Here is a 21801-nt window from a genome sequence, read left to right as displayed (position 1 = left end):
GGAAAGATGTCTAATAATGGGATTCCTGGAGGTTTTTGTGTAACATTGGGTTTAGGCTTAACTGAACCTTTACACCAGCAGTTATCCTTGGTTTAATTCTTAAAACGTAGTTTCATTGGAATTGTGCACATTGTAATATTTTCAACATGTATATGATGTAAGATATACACACAGAGACATTGTTAATGTGGTAAATGAGTATTCCAGCTGGAAACAGCTGATTTTTAATGAAAAATCTGCATAGGGGTGCAGAGGCCCATTTCCAGCAACCATTACTCCTGTGTTCTAATGCTAATTGTTCTAATGCTGATTGTGTTAGCTAATGATGCTGAAAGGCTAATTGATGACTAGAAAACCCTTGTTCAATTAAGTTAGCACATGAATAAAAGTGTGAGTTTTCATGGCAAACATTAAATTGAATGGTCGTATATATATGTATATATATATATGTGTGTATATGTATATATGGCATGCCGTTTAGGAAATTATATATATAATGAAAGTCGATATATATATAATGAAACTTGATATATATATAATGAAACTTGATATATATATAATGAAAGTCGATATATATATAATGAAACTTGATATATATATAATGAAAGTTGATATATATATAATGAAAGTCGATATATATATAATGAAACTTGATATATATATAATGAAACTTGATATATATATATATATATATCAACTTTCATTATATATATATCAACTTTCATTATATATATATCGACTTTCATTATATATATATCAACTTTCATTATATATATATCTCGACTTTCATTATATATATATATATCGACTTTCATTATATATATATCGACTTTCACTATATATATATCAACTTTCATTATATATATATCAAGTTTCATTATATATATATATCAACTTTCATTATATATATATCAAGTTTCATTATATATATATCGACTTTCATTATATATATATCAACTTTCATTATATATATATCAAATCTTTTTTTCCTACCGAGCCCCGGAAGGGACATGTCCGTATGGCGAAGCGACAACGAAGGACACTCACCCGGACGAGAATTTTATTGAGTTTTATTTTAAAATCGGCCTGAAACACACAGACATTCAAGCAGTGCGATGCGCTAAGAGTCTGCCATGCAGACCAGCGATCCTGATAATGGTAAGTTTTATTTCTCCAACATCCTGCTGTTATCCTACTATGAATATGCTAGCTACAACAGTCCCACATCAGTATTATGAACGTTCCGCCAGCTAACGCGGTCCGGACACCGGATCAGTGATTAGAGGTTGGCGTTCAACTATTGTTTGCCAGCCAGTTAGCCGCTGGTAAGCTAACAAGCTATGAAACAACTCCTTATAAAACCGGAGGAAAGCAGCAGCAATATTTCAGTCCAAGACCTGTATTCAGAACCTCCCACGCTGTTACACAATGACCCATTATTCATATTACTGAACTATATGGTTATCATGGAAATTTTCCTTGAAGAACCAGTGAACTCTTTGCGAACACATTTTAATTTATGTGTTGATTATGTTTCGTATCAGTAATACAAGTCTAAAAAACTGATTGAAATGATCAAGTTAACACAATGAAGTAAAGAGTACTGGTAATCTGCAGCTATTTTCATAATTTCAAGGTGAAATTCTGATGTGTGATTTTCTAGCTTTGCAGATGTGGAAATCCAATGCACTGATTTCTTATACACAGATGCTTTTGGTGTTTTTTGTTGTAAAATAAAACAAGGCATTTATCACTGTTGGAAATTATTACAGGTATTATTTGTAACACTTTCTAACATTGTATGGACAAAGCAATAAATCAGTTAATGGATAAAATCATTTGTATTACAGATGCTATCAACAGCATGTCTTGTTCATTTTATTTAGTTGTCGGCCTTGGATGATGAGGTCCAGTTACCAGGAGCACTAGTCTGCAGCTTACTGGTTCCGTCTTGCAGCTCCTCCACACTGTCCTCCTCTCTACAGACCAAATCAAGTAAGATCTGTTTAGACTATGCAGACATCAACATGATCAGTATGTTATCTTTTGACCCATCCTAAAATCACAAAATAGAACATTTACTTTAAGTTAACTGTGTTTATGAAAATAGAAAATAATTACTGACAACTAGTACTTTTTGGTGCTTTTATGCAGGAAAAGGGAACCAGGAAGCTGCTGTGGATCCTCTGCAGTATCTGGAGAGGTCAGAGGAACGGTTCTTGGAACAGATCGGAAGACACCAAGACGTGACCTCTGCCATTCTCCAGAACATCCAGAAGATGAATGAAAACCTTGGTTGCACTGATGGGATGCATGGTGTCGGTGCTGGAGCAACTGTCCCAGAATTAAACTGCATTGTTGACTATTGGCTTTTCTAGAAAATAAATCTTTTTTAGTACTTCACCTGTTTTGTATTTTACCCATGCACTTTGGATGAATGAACAGAAATTTGTGATGAGAGATGCAAATTTTGTCTATAATCTACAGAGACTTTATTCAGTGTTCAGTGCACACTTTTGTTACACACATTTTGACAGATAAGCAGTTGTGCTTTTCAAGCAGATTTTAGTCAGAAACATCAGTAGCATATATTGTTGTTTTTTTACTGTTACACCAATCTAGGTAGATAAACTGCACTACTGCAGCAGACATATTATTGAAATGTGCTTCTATTATGTGTCTACATACACTGCTCACAAATAGTTATTCAACTTTTGGGTGAAATTGATGGAAAATATAAAAAGTGCATGCTGTAGTGATATATCATAAAAGTAGGGTATTTAACTAGAAACATGCAATAGTGATTTCCTCATCTCAAAAAAAATTATTGAATCAAAAGCTAACAACAGTGGAGGGTATGTCACAATAAAAATGTCTCAGTTTGGACAGAACAGCAGCCTTCAGCTGAAATCCAGTACAATTGTGTCCCACCAGTGGCGTGATCATGGATGTGTCCAGGCAGCAGCTGACCTCTGCCTCGTAATCAGCCTTAAGACCAACTATAAAGATAAACATAGATATTATCATTATCATCAACATATGGTGCATGTGTTTAACCTTTAAGCTATGTAGGGATGCAAATGTAGTCGAAGCTAAGTAGCTAAGCTAATGCTAACACGTTCAGTGTTCAGAATCAAAACATCTCTAAAAATTACCTGTTTTCTCAAACGTAGTCGCCGTTCCCTGTGACAACCATGAAGACAGATAGATAATCACAGAAGAGCTCATCTGAAGAGCAAATGTCCAATAAGGTTCCTGTTTTTGTTTGCCATGTCCTTCCAGGGCTCAGTAGGAAAAAGTCTGAATATATGGAATGAAACTTTGAATAGATGGAATGAAAATCTGAACATTCTATATTCCGACTTTCATTATATATATATCAAGTTTCATTATATATATATCAACTTTCATTATATATATATATATCAACTTTCATTATATATATATCAATTTTCATTATATATATATCAACTTTCATTATATATATATCGACTTTCATTATATATATATATCAACTTTCATTATATATATATCAACTTTCATTATATATATATATATCAACTTTCATTATATATATATCAATTTTCATTATATATATATCAAGTTTCATTATATATATATCGACTTTCATTATATATATATATCAACTTTCATTATATATATATCAACTTTCATTATATATATATCAATTTTCATTATATATATATCAAGTTTCATTATATATATATCGACTTTCATTATATATATATATCAACTTTCATTATATATATATCAACTTTCATTATATATATATATCAACTTTCATTATATATATATCAAGTTTCATTATATATATATCAAGTTTCATTATATATATATATCAACTTTCATTATATATATATCAATTTTCATTATATATATATCAAGTTTCATTATATATATATCGAGTTTCATTATATATATATCGAGTTTCATTATATATATATCGAGTTTCATTATATATATATCAAGTTTCATTATATATATAATTTCCTAAACGGCATGCCATATGTATATATACATATATATATATATATATATATATACATACATACATACAGTGGGTACGGAAAGTATTCAGACCCCTTGAAATTTTTCACTCTGTGTCATTGCAGCCATTTGCCAAAATCAAAAAGTTCATTTTATTTCTCATTAATGTACATTCAGCACCCCATCTTGACAGAAAAAAAACAGAAATGTAGAAATTTTTGCAAATTTATTAAAAAAGAAAAACTGAAATATCACATGGTCATAAGTATTCAGACCCTATTATTTGGCAAATTGGGATCTTGATTTGTGTGCAAATCACTTGCGACACTTATGACAAGCTCTCTATTCGTCTTAATGTAAATATAATTAAATCAATTTTGTTTAGGAATATCTACAATATTTATGTTTGGGAGTAAATAGAGAATCCTACTATAATCAGAATAAGAATAAATATGTCCGAGTAGAAACCCAAACCCTCTAAAATTGTTCGTTAAGCACCGTTCTGAGGGGTTTGTCAACCTCCACTGCAGGAATTGTTTTAAACTCCAAAAATTTCTCCACCGTGGTGATGGTGAGGAACCCCAAAAGGTTCCTCAAGGTTCTTCTACTTCTAAGAGTGTATAAATATGCTGTGCTGCCACTGCAAGCGTATGAGGAAAATATGCTACTGTGGGGAAAAACACGGTGATTGACACAAACCCTCAAAGTAGTTAAAAAAACATCAACTACCAACTTGTACATAGATTGTTTCCAAATAGAGCTTACCATGTGCCACAAATTGTAAATATGTTTGCATGCAGTAAGTGTACCATTAAATGGTTTGAGGTTCTGGACATTTACAGTCAGGGAACATCATGGTCTGAATCATTATGTAGAAAACTGGGCTGCAGCAGCTGTGATTATAACAGTAATTAACATGTAAATATACTTACCTGCATATAAGAAGTCCAAGCAGGTTGCATTGTTAGTGTATATGAAGCTGTGCGGTGGGTTTCTGCTGTGAATTTTTTTTTTTTTGAAGATAATAGCTCCAAAGATGACAGTCATTTATAATTTCCTGGTTTGAACATTTAAAAGTTGAAAAGATTTTCAGCAGGCTTAATGAGGATGAAAAGACTCTTTATTGTGTTGTGTCAGAGGAAATGTTGAAGCCAGTTTCATATATGGTGCTACTTTGCTACTTCAGTAATTTATACGAGTCGTGTCAGAGCGGAGACAGGAGGCCTACAGGAGAGTGGAATGCAGCTCGGTGATTTATTGGTGTGAAAAGCTGCTACTGAACAATAGGAAGTTGTCAGCCAAAGAGTCAGAGAGCTGCTGACTTTGTGCCTCGAGCACAATAAGAGGTTCAGCCTGTGATCTCTGCAAAAATGGAGAGGTTGTCGTGTTTGAACTGTGCGAGCAAGAGGTGGCCATGATGAAGCTCAGAGAGAATGTATAATGTTGAGTTTGAACTTTTGTAGCTGAAGAACTGAAGAATACTGAAGTGAGAACATGCAGAATGTCCTGTTAAAGAGCAAGCAGACAGATGATTAAAGTCCCTGAAACTGCTTCCCACCTACAGATTGTTGCCTCATTGTTGGTTCATCGTTGTGTCATTTCACAGGAACAGTGTTGACAGTTTGGAGCTGCTGGGGGAGCAGAGGCGACATGTGGATCTGCTGCAGCTGACAGGAGGAGCAGAGATGGAAATCCAAAGAGAATGAAAACATACAGACTTGTCAACACACAAAGAAATGAGACACGGACTGAAACGAAGATGACATGTTGATATACTGAAGTAGATCTTTGTCGAAACATAGTTTTCTGTTTCGACTGCGAGTTCTGACTTTACTTCATCAGCTTAATGTGTGAAAACATGATATTACCAAAAGTATTGAGATGTCTGCCTTTACACACACCAAATTCAGTGACATCTCATTCTTAATCTGTAGGGTTCAATAGAGAGTTGGTCCACCCTTTGCAGCCTCAACTCTACTGGGAAGGCTTTCCACAAGGTTTAGGAGTGTGTTTATGGGGATTTTTGACCATTCATCCAAAGGCACATTTGTGGAGTCAGGCACTGATGTTTGACGAGAAGACCTAGCTCCCTAATTCATCCCAAAGATGTTCTATCATGTTGAGGTCAACCTGTCAAGTTTCTCCACACCAAACTGGCTTATCCACGTCTTTATTGTCCTTCATTTGTGTACTGGTGTGCAGTCATGTTGGAACAGGAAGGGACCATCCCCAAACTGTTCCCACAATGTTGGGAGCATGAAATTGTCCAAAATATCTTGGTATTCTGAAGCATTGAGAGTTCATTTCACTGGAACTAAAAGTGCCAACCCCTGAAAAATAACCCCAACCCATAACCCCCCTAAACCAAACTTTACACTTGGTTCAGTGCAGTCAGGCAAGATCTGTTCTCCTGGTAACTGCCAAACCCAACTGGTCCATTGGATTGCAGACAAAGAACCCTGATTTGTCACTACAGAGAACACGTCTTCAGTGGTCTAGAGTCCAGTGGCGGCGGCTGCTTCACACCCTGCATCCAACGCTTTGCATTGCACTTGGTGATGTGAGGCTGCTCAGTCGTTCTCTATTCACTGTTCTTGAGCTAATCTGGAGACCACACCAAGCTTGGAGGTCTACAGCTATTGATCCTGCAGAAAGTTGGTCGTTTCTGTGCACTGTGTGCCTCATCATCCGCCCACCCCGTTCTGTGATTTTACATGGCTAACCGCTTTGTGGTTAAGTTGCTTTTGTTCCTAGTTGCTTCACTCTGTTATAATACCACTAACAGTTGACTGTGGAATATGTAGCATCGAGGAAATTTCACAAATTGATTTATTGCACAGGTGACAACCTATCATGGTACCGTGGTTGAATTCACCGAGCTCCTGAGAGCGACACATTCTTTCACAAATGAAATGTTTGTCGAAGCAGTCTGCATGCAGAGGTGCTGAACTGATTGGAACATCTGGATTCAATTATTTGGATGGGTGTCCCAATACTTTAGTCAATATAGTGTATAATGCTAATTTCATGCACTCTTTTTTTATGTTTCCAGGTGGCACAGCATCTAGGCAGAAGGGTTTCCGCGGCTGTATTCGCTCTCTGCAGCTGAACGGCGTTACACTGGACCTGGAGGAGAGGGCGAAGATCACACCTGGGGTTCAGCCTGGCTGCCCGGGTCACTGCAGCAGCTATGGTTCACTCTGCAAGAACCAGGGCCGCTGTGTGGAGAGAACCAACGGCTTCCACTGTGACTGCAGCCTGTCAGCTTACACTGGAGTCTTCTGCCAGACAGGTAAACACATGCAGTGATGCATAATTACAGATTTATGTGGCTGGTGATGCCAATTCAAAAGCTACTTTGATAGAAAAACTCATTTTAGCTAGCTAAGTTGCATTAATTTAGTTTTTTGTAGTGTGTCAGGCTGAAGAATTCCACAAGAAGCACAAACTAATGATCTTATATTATGACCTCATAAAGCTGTTGTAGTTAACGTTTTAGCAGAAAGTTTGTTTAAACCTTCTCAACTTGCAGTGGGATCATCATTCATTTATGTTTCTGGGCAACTGATGAAAATAAGCAAAATATTCACTCTGATTTTAGCTCTGCTTTGGTTTCCACCACCTCCCAAAGAGGAATCCTGGCTCTTAGTTACAAGTTATTCTGCTTTCCTTAACAGCTGTTTTTAACAGCTGTATTTGTCTTTATGTCATCTTATGCCCAGCAAGTTTCTTATCAGTGAGTGCTGAAACTGACCAAAAATAGTAATCATGCTTTACAACAAAACAATTATCAACAAGAGGCTAAAACTTGCAATTTGTGATAAGTCGCCATGGAATTTATCACTACAATCATTCCTTCACATGGGTTCAATGCTTTTACGGTATATTAACTATCATTTGATTCACTATTAACATAAAAATATTGATCATATGATCTCTCAGTTACCATAAAGTTACTTTCTCAGTAATCTGAATTGGTCCTCTTGTTGCTATAGCAGCATTATAGGGAAACAAGTCTTTCCCAGCACATTTTAAAATTTACCAACTGTCGAACTTTTTTTCTCCTCCTGACTTCAGCTCTTCAAAATTTTAATAACTCATTATACTGTTGTTTTTCAGTGTTTACAATTTAAGAATAAAAATGAATCATCTACAATTTCAGAGCAAAATGTAGATGCTGAAATTGCCCAAACTCAAACAGAAGTTGCTATGTTCTGATTTCCTAAATAAGGTTTGAAAAATTCTGGTTAAACAACCAGGTTAGCAGGGCGAACAACTGATTCTGTCTGAATTCAAACCAACATCCAGCCAATCAAGCCATGTGCCACTAGTCGTGTGACAGCGAAGCCTGAAATTACAGGAAGGCAGTCAGCTGTAGAACTTAAGAACTTCTCCAGTTGGCCAGCTGCAGTTATAGTGGGACATGGTGGATAAATGTTGTGCTCCTGGATGTCAGAACACCTGAGGGCAAGTAATTTTACATGATCCTCAACAACCAGCAACCCAGATGATCAAAATGTTCCAAAATAGTGATTGTGTCCCCACATTTTGTGCTAATTGTACAACTTTTATCTCGATCCTCATGACACGTCCAATTTCTTGATAACTCTCAACCTAAAGCATGTGTTAGTTGTTAATCTGAACATTGATGGGCTCTATAGTTACACACGTGGACAAAATTGTTGGTACCCCTCAGTTAAAGAAGGAAAAACCCACAATTCTCACTGAAATCACTTGAAACTCACAAAAGTAACAATAGATAAAAATTTATTGAAAATTAAATAATCAAAAACAGCCATTACTTTTGAATTGTTGATTAACATAATTATTTAAAAAAACAAACTAATGAAATAGGGCTGGACAAAAATGATGGTACCCATAACTTAATATTTTGTTGCACAACCTTTTGAGGCAATCACTGCAATTAAACGATTTCTGTATTTGTCAATGAGCGTTCTGCAGCTGTCAACAGGTATTTTGGCCCACTCCTCATGAGCAAACAGCTCCAGTTGTCTCAGGTTTGATGGGTGTCTTCTCCAAATGGCATGTTTCAGCTCCTTCCACATATGTTCAATGGGATTCAGATCTGGGCTCATAGAAGGCCACTTTAGAATAGTCCAACGCTTTTCTCTCAGCCATTCTTGGGTGTTTTTGGCTGTGTGTTTTGGATCGTTGTCCTGTTGGAAGACCCATGACCTGCGACTGAGACCAAGCTTTCTGACACTAGGCAGCACATTTCTCTCCAGAATGCCTTGATAGTCTTCAGATTTCATCGTACCTTGCACACTTTCAAGACACCCTGTGCCAGATGCAGCAAAGCAGCCCCAAAACATTACTGAGCCTCCTCCATGTTTCACCGTAGGGACAGTGTTCTTTTCTTCGTATGCTTGGTTTTTGAGTCTATGAACATAGAGTTGATGTGCCTTACCAAAAAGCTCCAGTTTGGTCTCATCTGTCCAAAGGACATTCTCCCAGAAGCTTTGTGGCTTGTCAACATGCATTTTTGCAAATTCCAGTCTGGCTTTTTTATGACTTTTTTTCAGCAGTGGTGTCCTCCTTGGTCGTCTCCCATGAAGTCCACTTTGGCTCAAACAACGACGAATGGTGCGATCTGACACTGATGTACCTTGGCCTTGGAGTTCACCTTTAATTTCTTTGGAGGTTGCTCTGGGCTCTTTGGATACAATTCCAACGATCCGTCTCTTCAATTTGTCATCAATTTTCCTCTTGCGGCCACGTCCAGGGAGGTTGGCTACTGTCCCGTGGGTCTTGAACTTCTGAATAATATGAGCCACTGTTGTCACAGGAACTTCAAGCTGTTTAGAGATGGTCTTATAGCCTTTACCTTTAAGATGTTTGTCTATCATTTTTTTTCGGATGTCCTGGGACAATTCTCTCCTTCGCTTTCTGTTGTCCATGTTCAGTGTGGTACACACCTTTTCACCAAACAGCAGGGTGACTACTTGTCTCCCTTTGAATAGGCAGACTGACTGATTATGAGTTTGGAAACACCTGTGATGTCAATTTAAAGACACACCTGAGTTAATCATGTCACTCTGGTCAAATAGTTTTCAATCTTTTATAGAGGTACCATCATTAATCCAGGCCTGTTTCATTAGTTTGTTTTTTTAAATAATTATGTTAATCAACAATTCAAAAGTAATGGCTGTTTTTGATTATTTAATTTTCAATAAATTTTTATTTATTGTTACTTTTGTGAGTTTCAAGTGATTTCAGTGAGAATTGTGGGTTTTTCCTTCTTTAACTGAGGGGTACCAACAATTTTGTCCACGTGTGTACTACCTTACTAAAGCAAACACCAGATTCAGGACAGACAGACAGCTGGAAAAGCAGAGGAAAACACATGATATAAAATCGTCCACTTGGAGTCCATTGCAGCAGAAATAAATTCAGCCCGACCACAACTACTTATCTCTGTGAAAGACTAAAGTGTGAACCCGTTGTGCTTCAGTGTCCCACCCGCGGGACACTTTGAGATCTGCATAAGCACTTTACTAAATGTCCAAAGCTGCAAACTCGATGATACAAACACTATACACCCATGGAAAGCTAAGATTCTCAAGAATCCGCCGGTATAAACCACTGTCAGATGTGATTACCACAGCGGGTAATATAAACACATTTCTCCAACAAGCAACAAAACATTTAAAGAGCAGAACTCACCTTTGGACGCTCTTTACTGGTCAAAGATGAAAATAATCCACAAAAACCGGCCAGAATCCAAGCTTAGGCATCCAGACAAAACTAGCAAGTATAATATTTTGTCCAAAACATGTCTTGAAATAAGTAAATAATCCACAAATAGCTCGGTTCCGTGCGTGCGCAAGCGGCGCATGGTGGCGCTGTGCGTTTCATATTCACTGTATTTCTGTCCATATTTTTATGAATAATACAGATATCGCCGCTGTTTCGCAGTCAAAATGGCGGCTGAACTCTATATTCACACCGCATTTCAACCAATCAAATGACTCTGGCCTGCCTTCTACAGCTAAACAGCCAACCGTTGCCGAGACTGACGGATCTGGACTACCTCATTTCCTTACTTACTTACTTACTTTCCTTCCTTTCCCTACTTACTTAGCAAATCACGTCGGAGGAAACTTTAGATTGACAGGGCTTGTAGCCAATGAGCTGCTCAAACCTTCTATATAAGCAAGACAAAGGCGGAGAGGTGTGAACACAGACACTCTGCTGCTGCGCTCTGAGAGCTGCGCTCCAGGGGAGCAGACTCACAGGCGCATCTGTGTCTGCTTGCTCTGTCTCCCAGTGAATTGTGTTTGAGTGTTTTTATGAGTTGTTTTTGAGGTTTTGGAGTGAAAATAATGTCAAAACCGGGCAGAAAAACGTACATATATACTGTATATATACCATTGTCCTGAGGGTGTGCCAAGAGTGTGCCAAATGGCCAGCGCCTGGGCATATTAGTACAAATACATGTGTGAAACACTCATTTCTTGTAGTATTGCTCTGAAATTTTTACTTGAACTAGGTAATACCCCAGGCTGTTGCCTTTTTGTGTTTTCAAGCTCTCACAGTGCTGCCACACTTATTTTCCGGTGTTTTATTTGGGAAAAAATTTAGGCGAAAATAAAATTCATCCTAATTCAGGGTGTTCAATATAAAATGCTCTGTACCAGTAGCACCTAGAGTAATTCTGACTGCACTGGGTGAAAATTCAAGTTGTCAGCTTTCAAATGAGACCACAACCATGCATGTACTCCAAATAGTTCAAGAACAGCATTCAGTTTACTTTGGGTACATCTTCAGTAGAAATTTCAGGCGAAGATTGACTGCAGTGTAAGGGGTATTCTAAAGGTGGCACAATATTTGAATGTCGACGAGACAGATTTTGGATGGAGTTTTACCTCAGTGTTAACACCTGCTTTGACCTCTCTGTAGGAGAGCTGTCTAAACCCTCTACAGCATGCTGCACGGTGTCACATCGCTTTATATCAGTGTTCCTCGCTTGCACATCTCTTAAATGAAGGTTAGAGCTGATTTAAAGGTTTTTAATTTATATGCAATTTGTCTGAGAAGAGTCCTTCACTCTGCAAATAAATTCTGAATGTCTGGGTTTTAATTAGACATTTGGAGCGTACAGTGGAAGCAGTTATTAGTAATAAGAATCACAATGAAGTGAATTCAACCTAGTTGATGGGGTGGAATTAATACCACTGAATCACTCACATGTGGGTGTTTACCTGCAGCCGTCTAAAGGTTAAAAGTGTACTAGAGAGTTTTTTTTCTGGCTTTTACCTCACATAACGCCTTTTAAGAAGTACATAGTGACCATGTGGCATCAAAGGTGTGATGCAGATACTAACTGTTTGATGTCTTGGAGTCCATTTTAGTTGTTTGTTTGATGGTAAAGTCTGTAGTGATGCATCATCCCATCAACCTTTCCACTTTCCATTAGTTCAATACTTTAAGCGAGTTCAGTCGTATCTGCTTTTCTAAAGGGACTCTTAACCCTTCCTCCCCCAAATCCCGACATGCTGCTCCCACAGCACTCGTCTCCCACGACTCGCTGATGCACACTTTATTTTTCTTTGTGAGTCATCCCGACACTCTCTGTTTAATATTTTAAAAGTTTATCTTTGGTTGGAAAATTGAAGCAAAAACGCTACAGACTACTTTCTGTAATTAGAAAAATGGCATGCAGAGTGTTTTTCCTACACCACAGCCTCCCTTTGAAGTTAATTAAACTTAAAAAAAAAAAGTCTATAGAGATCGTCTAACTGCGCTCTGGAAATTAATCATTTGTTTACTAGTAAAATGTACTTTGCTGAAAGCAGAAACAACATTTTTGGTTTTTGTAGAGAAAAAACTTTCAGATTTTCGGATAGTTGTTAATGGTTTAGTAATTAGCCAAAAGGCAGATGATTAATTAATGGCAATTTTGATGAATGAAAAATTGGAAATGTCTGTAAACTGGTTAAAAATGTAAGAATTTCCCTGCTTTTCTTCTCTTCTATGAACTGTTTCATGAGCAAAATTGTTAGTTGTAACACTTCACTTGGAGTTCTGCCACTTGATGGATTTTGCTCCCATTATTTTCCACAATTAATTATAAGATTAGTGGAAAAAACACCATAAGAACGATTGGTATTTGGAAAGATCACATTAAAGTACACTACCATTCAAAAGTTCGAGGTCACCTAGGCAATTTCATGTTTTCCATGAAAAGTCCATCCATCCGTCCATCCTCTATACACCGCTTTATCCTCACTAGGGTCGCTGGAGCCTATCCCAGCTGACTCGGGCGAAGGCAGGGGACACCCTGGACAGGTCGCCAGTCTGTCGCAGGGCTACATATACAGACAAACAATCACACTCGCATTCACACCTATGGGCAATTTAGAGTACTCAATTAACCTCAGCATATTTTTGGACTGTGGGAGGAAGCTGGAGTGCCCGGAGAAAACCCACGCATGCACAGGGAGAACATGCAAACTCCATGCAGAAAGATCCCAGGCCCACCCCGGGATTCAAACCAGGGATCTTCTTGCTGCAAGGCAAAAGTGCTAACCACTACTCCACTGAGCAGCCCTCCATGAAAAGTCACACTTTCATTTATGTGCTAACATAATCGCACAAGGGTTTTATAATCAACACCATTAGCTACCACAATGTAGCATTAGAACACAGGAGTGATGGTTGCTGGAAATGAGCCTCTGTACCCTATGGAGATATTCCATTAAAAATCATCCCTTTCCCTCTAGAATGGTCATTTACCACATTTACAATGTCTAGACTGTATTCTTGATTAATTTAGCATTATCTTCATTGAAAAATCTGCTTTTCTTTCAAAAAAAAAGGACATTTCTAAGTTATCCCAAACTTTTTGAACGGTAGTGCATTTCTGAAGGTCTGTCCACGGACTTTTTTTTACAGGAATATGGTTAATATACCCATCAGCCACAACATTAAAACCACCAACATTGATCTTCTCATTACAATGCAATGTTCTGCAGGGAAACCTTAGGTCCTGGCATACATGTGAATGTTATTTCATACCTTAACAAAGCTGCAGACCAAGTACTCGTGTCCTCATCCCACAATGTCCTGCTGGAGGAGGACAGTGCAGCCACGGCAACGAACCCAGGCATTGACTCGACGTCCAAACTCCCCAGATCCCAATCCAATCGAGCATCTGCAGGATGCACCAGAACAAAGCGTTCCATTTGGGCCATGACACGCAAGACCCAAAGGAACCACTGTCAGCATCCAGATAGAACTAAACCCCCTAGAGGTTCTGTGTCCACACATGATGGGTCAGCATAAGGGGGACATGCACAGTGTTGGGTGGTTTTAATGTTGGGGCTGTTGTGTTTATGATTCGCAGCCACTGGGAATGGACGATTTCTTTACCAGCAGTGTTAGAAGGAAAAAATGATGCATCATGCAATTCAAGATATTCCACAGAATAACACTTAACAGTCAGCAGTGTATTTTCAGAGTTCTGTCTCTGTAATAGGGCTGCACAGTGACTTGGTGGTTAGCACTTTAGCCTTGCAGCTAGAAGATCCCCGATTTGCAACCCCACCTTCCTGGGATCTTTCTGAGTGGAGTTTGCATGTTTTCCCTGTGCCTGCATAGGTTTCCTGTGGGTTCTCCAGCTTCCTCCCACAGTCCAAAAACATGCTGATGTTAATTGGTAACTCTAAATTATCCATAAGTGGAAATGTGAGTGTGACTGTTTGTATATGTAGCCCTGTGATAGACTGGCGACCTGTTCGGGGTGCCCCCTGCCTTCACCCAAAGTCAGCTGATAGAGACTCCAGCCACACACAACAATAATGAGGATTAAGCAGTGTATAGATAATAGATGGATGGCTGTCTCTGTAATAGTACTTTTTCACTGCGCTAGTATTCCTTTAAGCCACTGTTTAACCCGTGTTCGATGTTTGAACTTGCCTACCTGACAACCAGCCCTGCCATGCTATCTGAGGGCGTGTGTCCTGTGTACATAAACAATAGTTAAATACATGGGTTCCTACTTGTCTGCGTCGATCCCCTTTCCCCCAACCTCATATTCAGCACACACTCGGTATTCTTTGGTCTTCCTCAGCAGACTGCCCTGCACTCTGTATGATGATTAACCTTCCTTATGGAACAAAAAAAACCACTCAAAAGGCAGTTATTTTCTCAATTCTCTTTATTTCAATATCACAGGATACACACATACCGGGTAAATTCCCAAGGAAACACTGGTTTTTCCATCACACTTTACAATGCTTTTGAACAACATGAAAACCTCCTAAATGCTCACCTGTATATTGTTGTGATTCACACAGCTAAAAGTCTTCGTATGTTCTTTTACAATAAAACCTTCCTCCAGAGGTGTCGGCCAGCTTCAAGTCTGGATTATCCGTCAGCTACACCTTCAAGGAGCCCTACGAGCTGAGCAGGAACAGCAGCGCTCTGCCGTCCTCCATCTACTCCGACACGACGCTGAGAGGAGAGAACGTCTCGCTGAGCTTCAGGACCAACCAGAGTCCTGCTCTGCTGCTCTACGTCAGCTCCTACTACAGAGAGTACCTGGCCCTGCTCATCAACAAGGACGGTGAGGAGGACGCAAGATTAATTGTTCTTCCCTGCTTTAACCCCAGAAATGACGAGCAGTTTCTGGATGTTTTAGGCTCCTGTCACAGTTTTTGTTCACTTTGGATTCATTTTTCTCTGCACTATAAAGTCATGAGCCTCAAACAGCACAACCATGACTAGAAGGAAACAGATGTCAAATATGTGTCCTGTGCAGCAAAGCAAAGACATAGTGCCATAAATCATAAAAAAAGAAAAAGTTGATTGTCTTTAATTATTCATTTTACAAAACTGAAAAAAACAGCAATCAGCAGGTGCAACATCTTTCCAAGTACCCACAGGAGTTACTAAAAACGTCTACTCCACATAGTATAGATGTAAATCTAGATAGACTACTTTTCTCCAATCTCTGTGATAACACAGCCTCGAGTTCAGCCAAAGAATTTCTGAATTTTTCTCACACGCCTGTTGGTCACAGTTGAATCACTAATAGCTTCCCAGTTGTGCAGAAGAGTGCAAAATTTTTTAGTTTTTTTACAGAATAAATTTAGTGCAAGCAGTTCTTTTTGAAGAATATTTAAATGAGATGATTTTTAATTTATATTTGGATAATGTTCCTGACAGAACTGCATGTCACATACGAGTAGTTTAAGGACAATGTGTCAGTTTTCTCTGTTTTTACAGTTTCTGGTTCTGGTAGTTTTTGGCATTTTATTTATTTATTTTATTTTTTTACAGACAAAATGACCATAAACCGATCGTGTTTTGGGGTTTAAAGGGTTACTGGCATCTTTTCTTGTCTCCTTTGCTTCATTAACAACTTTTATTTATTTCAGTGTTTTTTGAAGAACTTTTGCACTAAAGCTTTCTCCTGTTCCTTCATTTATCTTCTGTAAAGTGTTGTTCACATCACGCTTTTCTCATTCTCAGACTCTTCTTTTCGGCTCTCCTTGCCGTTCCCTCGACTTTTTCAAGTTATTTTTCTGGCTTTGCCTCTCTTCTTGGACTCTACTCTCTCTTCATGTCAGGACTTCCTTTCATTCTGTCTCCATTCCTTACATCTTCTCTGGATATTAACCTCCTCTCCTGCTTCCTCTTTCTTCCTTCCTGTGTGTCATTAGAATCTGTCAGATCTTCTGCTTTTTACTTGGTCCAGCCTTGCCAGATAATATGTTGTGTCTTCAACTGACAAAAAATGTCCACTGGTATTATCACTTAGCCCTGATGAGTGCTGTTGCAGGAATAAGAATTTGATGGGCTTCTAATGGGTGGCAGTTCAGCGCGCCACTGAATAAAGCAGCCGAAAACTTGCTGAAGTGTTTTCTAAACTTTTGTGTAAAATAATTATGTTGTGAGTTTGGCTTTTAAAAGTAGCACGAGGCACTTTGAATTCAAAATTACATTTCCAGCATCCGGGAGTCTAATAAAATTGGCACTTTGCTGCTAGATTAGCTGTAAATGGACTTTTTTGTGGTGCTAATGACTCAGAGAAAGCTGACGGACAGCAGGGCATTAAGGTTTCGTGCTGACCGTGGACTCCTCAGGTAAATGGAAGCGCGCAATTAAATGGCTAAGAGCTCTCTCTTGTTTGGCCTGAGATGGCTCATTTCATTTTACCCTTGACTGCAGTTATACCTCCTCGTCCCAAACACAACTTTTTTTCACTTAAGGGTTTTTTTAAAGAATACTTTTATTACTGGAGCAGAAGCAGGTAGCTGGAGGTCTTCAAAAAACTTAATAAATAGATAGTGAGCTGTAACCGCAGTGTCTGATAGGGGTTATTTTTTCGGACTTATACAAATATAGCACATGCTGTTGGGAAAAAATAACTTTGAAGAACATTTTTTAATTTTCCCTCTTTTTTTCCCCCAACACATCATAAGGGTTTTGCTAAATCTTCACTTAATATGCTTGACTATAGGAGAATTAATTAGATTTAATTATATTCATTCTATTGATAGTGAATTAGCTCTCATCCTCTTACTAAAGAAATCTTAATGAATAGAGAAACCATCTCTTCTGATTTGTATTTGAAGGATTAAATGTGTGTTTACGCTTTTGGCCATGATTACAGGACAACACAAGGCCATTTTAAGGAAAAGCTAAAACTTTGCCTAAAACTTTGAAATGATGATGGTTTAAGCTAAAATCCTTCTTTCTGACAGCATAGCCTTGAATGTTGTTTCCTTCTTTTGGAGATCCGAAATGGAACAACCTGGTTTGATGTGTGTTTTGTCTGTGAAGATAAGCTGGAGGCAAGATACAAGCTGGGCAGCAGCAGAGAAGCTGAAGTGTTGAAGAGCAACATGAGGAGTTTGGCCAACGGACAACTGCACACCGTTAACATCAGAAGACTCGTGGACTCTGTGTCAATTCAGGTAAAATCACCTCATCAGTTCATGAAGCAGTTTTGGTTAAAACCTTAGCAGGACTTGTACACATGCACGAGACACAACGCTGCACAAGAATCCCTCTGCGGTCCTACTTTAGGCTTTCTCAAACACATACAGTACCATTCAAAACTTTGGAGTCATCCAGACAAATTCATGTTTTCCATGAAAAGTCACATTTTTATTCTTGTGCTAACATAACTGCACAAGGGTTTTCTAATCAGCAATTAGCCTTTCAACGCCATTAGCTAACACGATGTAGCATTAGAACACAGGAGTGATGGTTGCTGGAAATGTTCCTCTGTACCCCTATGGAGATATTCCATCAAAAATCAGCCGTTTCCAGCTAGAATAGTCATTTACCACATTAACAATGTCTAGACTGTATTTCGGATTAATTTAATGTCCTTCACTGGAAAAAATGCTTTTCCTTCAAAAAATAAGGCATTTCTAAATGACTCCAAACTTTTGAACTGCAGTGTATGTATGTTAATGTATGGTTTTTGCTCCTGTTTTTGCTCTTTTTTTTGGGCTCCATCAGGTCCACAAAATACCCGATTTACTTTATAGCAGCTGTATAGCTGCTCATTAGCTTTGCTTGTCTGCTGCATGATGCTTAGCAGGACACGGTTCTTCTGAGTAGATTTTCTGGAAACTATTGGCTGATGTGAGATTCACTGAATATGCTTTAAAGGTCCAATATAATGAAACCCCTTTTTTGTTACGGCGGAGTTATGTGACGATCTACATACATTTGTCTTTCCATTAATCTGTTTGTCTCTCTGTTAGCAACATTACTGAAAAACAGACTAACACATTTGGATGAAATTTTCAAGGAAGGTGAGAAATGACAGAGGGACCAACTGATTAGATTTTGGCAGTGATAAAGCTTATAGTCAGATTTATTGAAGATTTCTGTATCATTGCGAGATAGCAGAATGGCGTCACTGTAACTACGACAACAAGTGAATGCTACGTCAGCTACCTGCTGATGATCACATGATTGCAAACCTACTACAGATTCACCACTGCAGACTTATCGGGACTTATCCATCGGAAATCATACGACTGAGCAGCTTTGGTGGAGTCCTGTGGCTTTTTTGGTTGTTATAAACTTGGATGTGTCAAGTGACAATTAGGTAGGTAGCCTCTCAGGAAGCTCGCAGATCTTTTGGGTTCTGTGGGTTGCAGGGTTTGGCTTCAACCTTGATGGACTGGACTTGTTCCCACGCATCTCATTGACGATCCACTGCATTGGGATTTAGGGAGTTTGAAGGCTCTGTCAGTGTCTGGAGCTCTTGGTTGTGTTCTTTGAGCTATTCTTGAGCAGTTTTTGAGGTGCATTGGGGCACATTGTCTTACTAGGGGACTGTTGTTACCCAAAAGGAGTGTTCTTGGTCTGGAACAATGTTTAGGTAGGTGATATATGTCTAAATAACATCCAGATGCAAACCAGGACCCAAGATTTCTTAGCAAAACATTGCATTATTACAGAAAAAAAATCAATGTTGTACACTATAATGGTTTTAATCATGTGGCTGATTGGGGTATGTTGTCAATATAAAAATCAAACATCCCTCTGACTGAACATTATACCAGGCGTGTAGCAGCACATGATTCACTTGCTGAAGCTATGACCTGTGAGGGCTTTTTCCACATGCTAATTCATGCATTGTACGTTTTTTGAAAAAAGAAAATCTACTGTTGAAGTATTGATGACACACTGTTTCCACTGTGCAGACAAAGCGATGTTTTTTTCGATGTTTACCAATGACATGCTTATCTCAAGGGCAAATACAACGACACACATATAGCTGTAGCCCCAAGCAGTTTGTGAGTGTACGGTGCGGTGATATTCCACAACGTAATAAAAACCCTAGTCAGCATTTGAGTTCCACTGCAGCCGCCAACACCTGCCGTCCTGGATGCGGCTCCAGCAGGGACACATTAAACCGCCGCAGATGAAATATGAAGCATCTTAATCGTACCTGGATCTAACCTCCTACCTTGTTAACAATAGCTTCAGATGATGTATGAGGTAAATTTTATCTAACCAGGAGCCAGCCAGCAGCCTGAATGTCTGTATAATTATCAACACCACGAGATAAATAACAAGGTGACCTCGTCTTGCTTCGTTGCAGCTTCCTGATTCACTGTGTTGTGAGGCCCCAGTGAAATATGAGGTGCATCTCATCTTATCAGCTTCCATTACACTGAACTCTTGTATCTTTAGCTGTGCAATGTGCAAGAGGAGGACAGTTTAGTGTGAAGAAAGATGTCTCAGCAGCTGTTTACAGCAGATTTTGCATAAAATCGGGAATGTTTTGTTTCCAGAGACTTGCACTCTTGTGTTTGGAGCACATATACAGTTCCCCGGGATTTCATCTCTCGGAGACCCTTTGAGATGTTTTTCTTTCTTCTGCTCCTCTCAGACCAACATTTTTTGCATAAAAGTTATCCACCACTAGAAACTTCCAAAGTTCAGAATGTGAGATCACACTCACTGGCTTAAACAACACACACCACTGTCTCTCCTACACACTAAACTTGGAAACATTTCTTTCAGATTGACCAAAATGCCAGAGAGGACTTTAACCTGACATCCGATGGAGAATTCAACGCCATCAAGTCACTGGTTTTGGGCAGAGTGCACGGTAAGTGAGGAGGCAGGAAAAGCAGAGGCAAAGGCCTTTTAGTGAAAGAGCACTCAGAGTCACACTCATTTGAATAACAGCTCTGAGATGTTTGGCCTCATTTGACTCTCAGCTTAGGAAAACTTAAATAAATGTTGCTCCGGCAGGCAGCGACTTTAGCATGCAGGTGGATCAGCCCACATACGTTAGCATTCTGCTATACTTGTGTTTCGTTTCACAAGAATATAGGATAGAGTTTTAGCAGTAAGTTTAGGGCGTTATATAGCTGCTGCAGGAAGTGGTGTTTAGCTACTTCTGGTATCTCTCATTTAGAGAAAACTGCACTATTAACCTCTGAACCAGACAAGAAAAAAAGATTAAATATCTGTATTAAATTGAAAGTGTGATTATTTTATTTTATTTTATTTATTTTTTTGGTGTAGAAAGGCATGTGTTACTGTTAGCTTGAGTGACAGCAATGTGTTCCAGCCAGGCTAGCCTATTTGTTCTCATCATGCCTTGTGCTTATTTATTTTGTTTTTGTGTAAATTCATTTATTTGTGTTTTGTTTCATATTGTGCTAACAGTAAAATTATTACCTTTTTACCTTGATAGTAGGCTAAAATTAAATTAAGGTGGCTAAATTCAAAATGACTAATTGTTCTGATGGTCTTGACGATTAAAATCGATCAATGGGGACTGAATTTAAACATTTTATACAATAAATATTTCAGTTTTATTGGCCAGTCCTATGTTTCCTTCCTGCAAATGCTATAAATCATTGGATTAGCCATGCAGCTACAAAACATGAGCGCGCTAAAATTGTAGCTAAAAACAGACACTGATACGATCAAATTTTGATTGTTGATTGTTTTTAATATTAATTTTCTGATTTAAAGCATGTTACTGCAATACGACTGATCTTACTTTCTTCCTTTTATTGTATTTTTCCAGTAATTTGCTCCTTTCAATGATAGTTTATTCTGTTTTTCAGCTGGTGAACACAAACTGATACAATCACATTTAAGTACAGACACGTAATTCTTCATTCAAGGACTACATAATTGTAAATCATTCATTTTAAGTGTTATTTTGCACATTTTCCTGTTTTGAAAATATAACCAGGCCACAACAGTAAAAGAAATGTAGCTAAAGTGTGTAGTAGCCAATAGTTCTTGTGGCAAAGACTGTGCCAGAATTATTTG

General features: G+C 38.4%; 4 protein-coding genes and 1 long non-coding RNA gene across 8 annotated transcripts in view; 2 read left to right on the top strand and 3 right to left on the bottom strand.

Annotated features, from left to right (window-relative positions):
- The window catches only part of LOC127535343 (tripartite motif-containing protein 16-like), a 599330-nt gene that overhangs the window by 463909 nt on the left and 113620 nt on the right, over window positions 1–21801 (bottom strand). The window lies entirely within an intron of this gene.
- LOC127535341 (tripartite motif-containing protein 16-like) overlaps window positions 1–21801 on the bottom strand; it is a 149836-nt gene that overhangs the window by 82868 nt on the left and 45167 nt on the right. The window lies entirely within an intron of this gene.
- LOC127535340 (tripartite motif-containing protein 16-like) overlaps window positions 1–21801 on the bottom strand; it is a 520629-nt gene that overhangs the window by 463897 nt on the left and 34931 nt on the right. The gene's annotated exons all lie outside the window — the stretch shown is intronic.
- The window catches only part of LOC110966083 (contactin-associated protein-like 4), a 215945-nt gene that overhangs the window by 176949 nt on the left and 17195 nt on the right, over window positions 1–21801 (top strand). The window contains exons 18-21 of the mRNA XM_051952984.1: window positions 7061–7300; window positions 15371–15595; window positions 17818–17951; window positions 20530–20617. Of these exons, the coding sequence (XP_051808944.1) occupies window positions 7061–7300; window positions 15371–15595; window positions 17818–17951; window positions 20530–20617 (687 nt within the window). The remainder of the gene's footprint in view (window positions 1–7060; window positions 7301–15370; window positions 15596–17817; window positions 17952–20529; window positions 20618–21801) is intronic.
- On the top strand, window positions 864–2365 carry LOC127535364 (uncharacterized). Its single transcript, XR_007944193.1, has 3 exons — window positions 864–1158; window positions 1887–1995; window positions 2155–2365. It is a non-coding gene; the product is annotated as an uncharacterized LOC127535364 (long non-coding RNA).

Source organism: Acanthochromis polyacanthus, chromosome 9, assembly GCF_021347895.1.
Source record: "Acanthochromis polyacanthus isolate Apoly-LR-REF ecotype Palm Island chromosome 9, KAUST_Apoly_ChrSc, whole genome shotgun sequence".
NCBI lineage: Eukaryota > Metazoa > Chordata > Actinopteri > Pomacentridae > Acanthochromis > Acanthochromis polyacanthus.
This window is presented reverse-complemented; position numbering and strand designations above follow the sequence as displayed.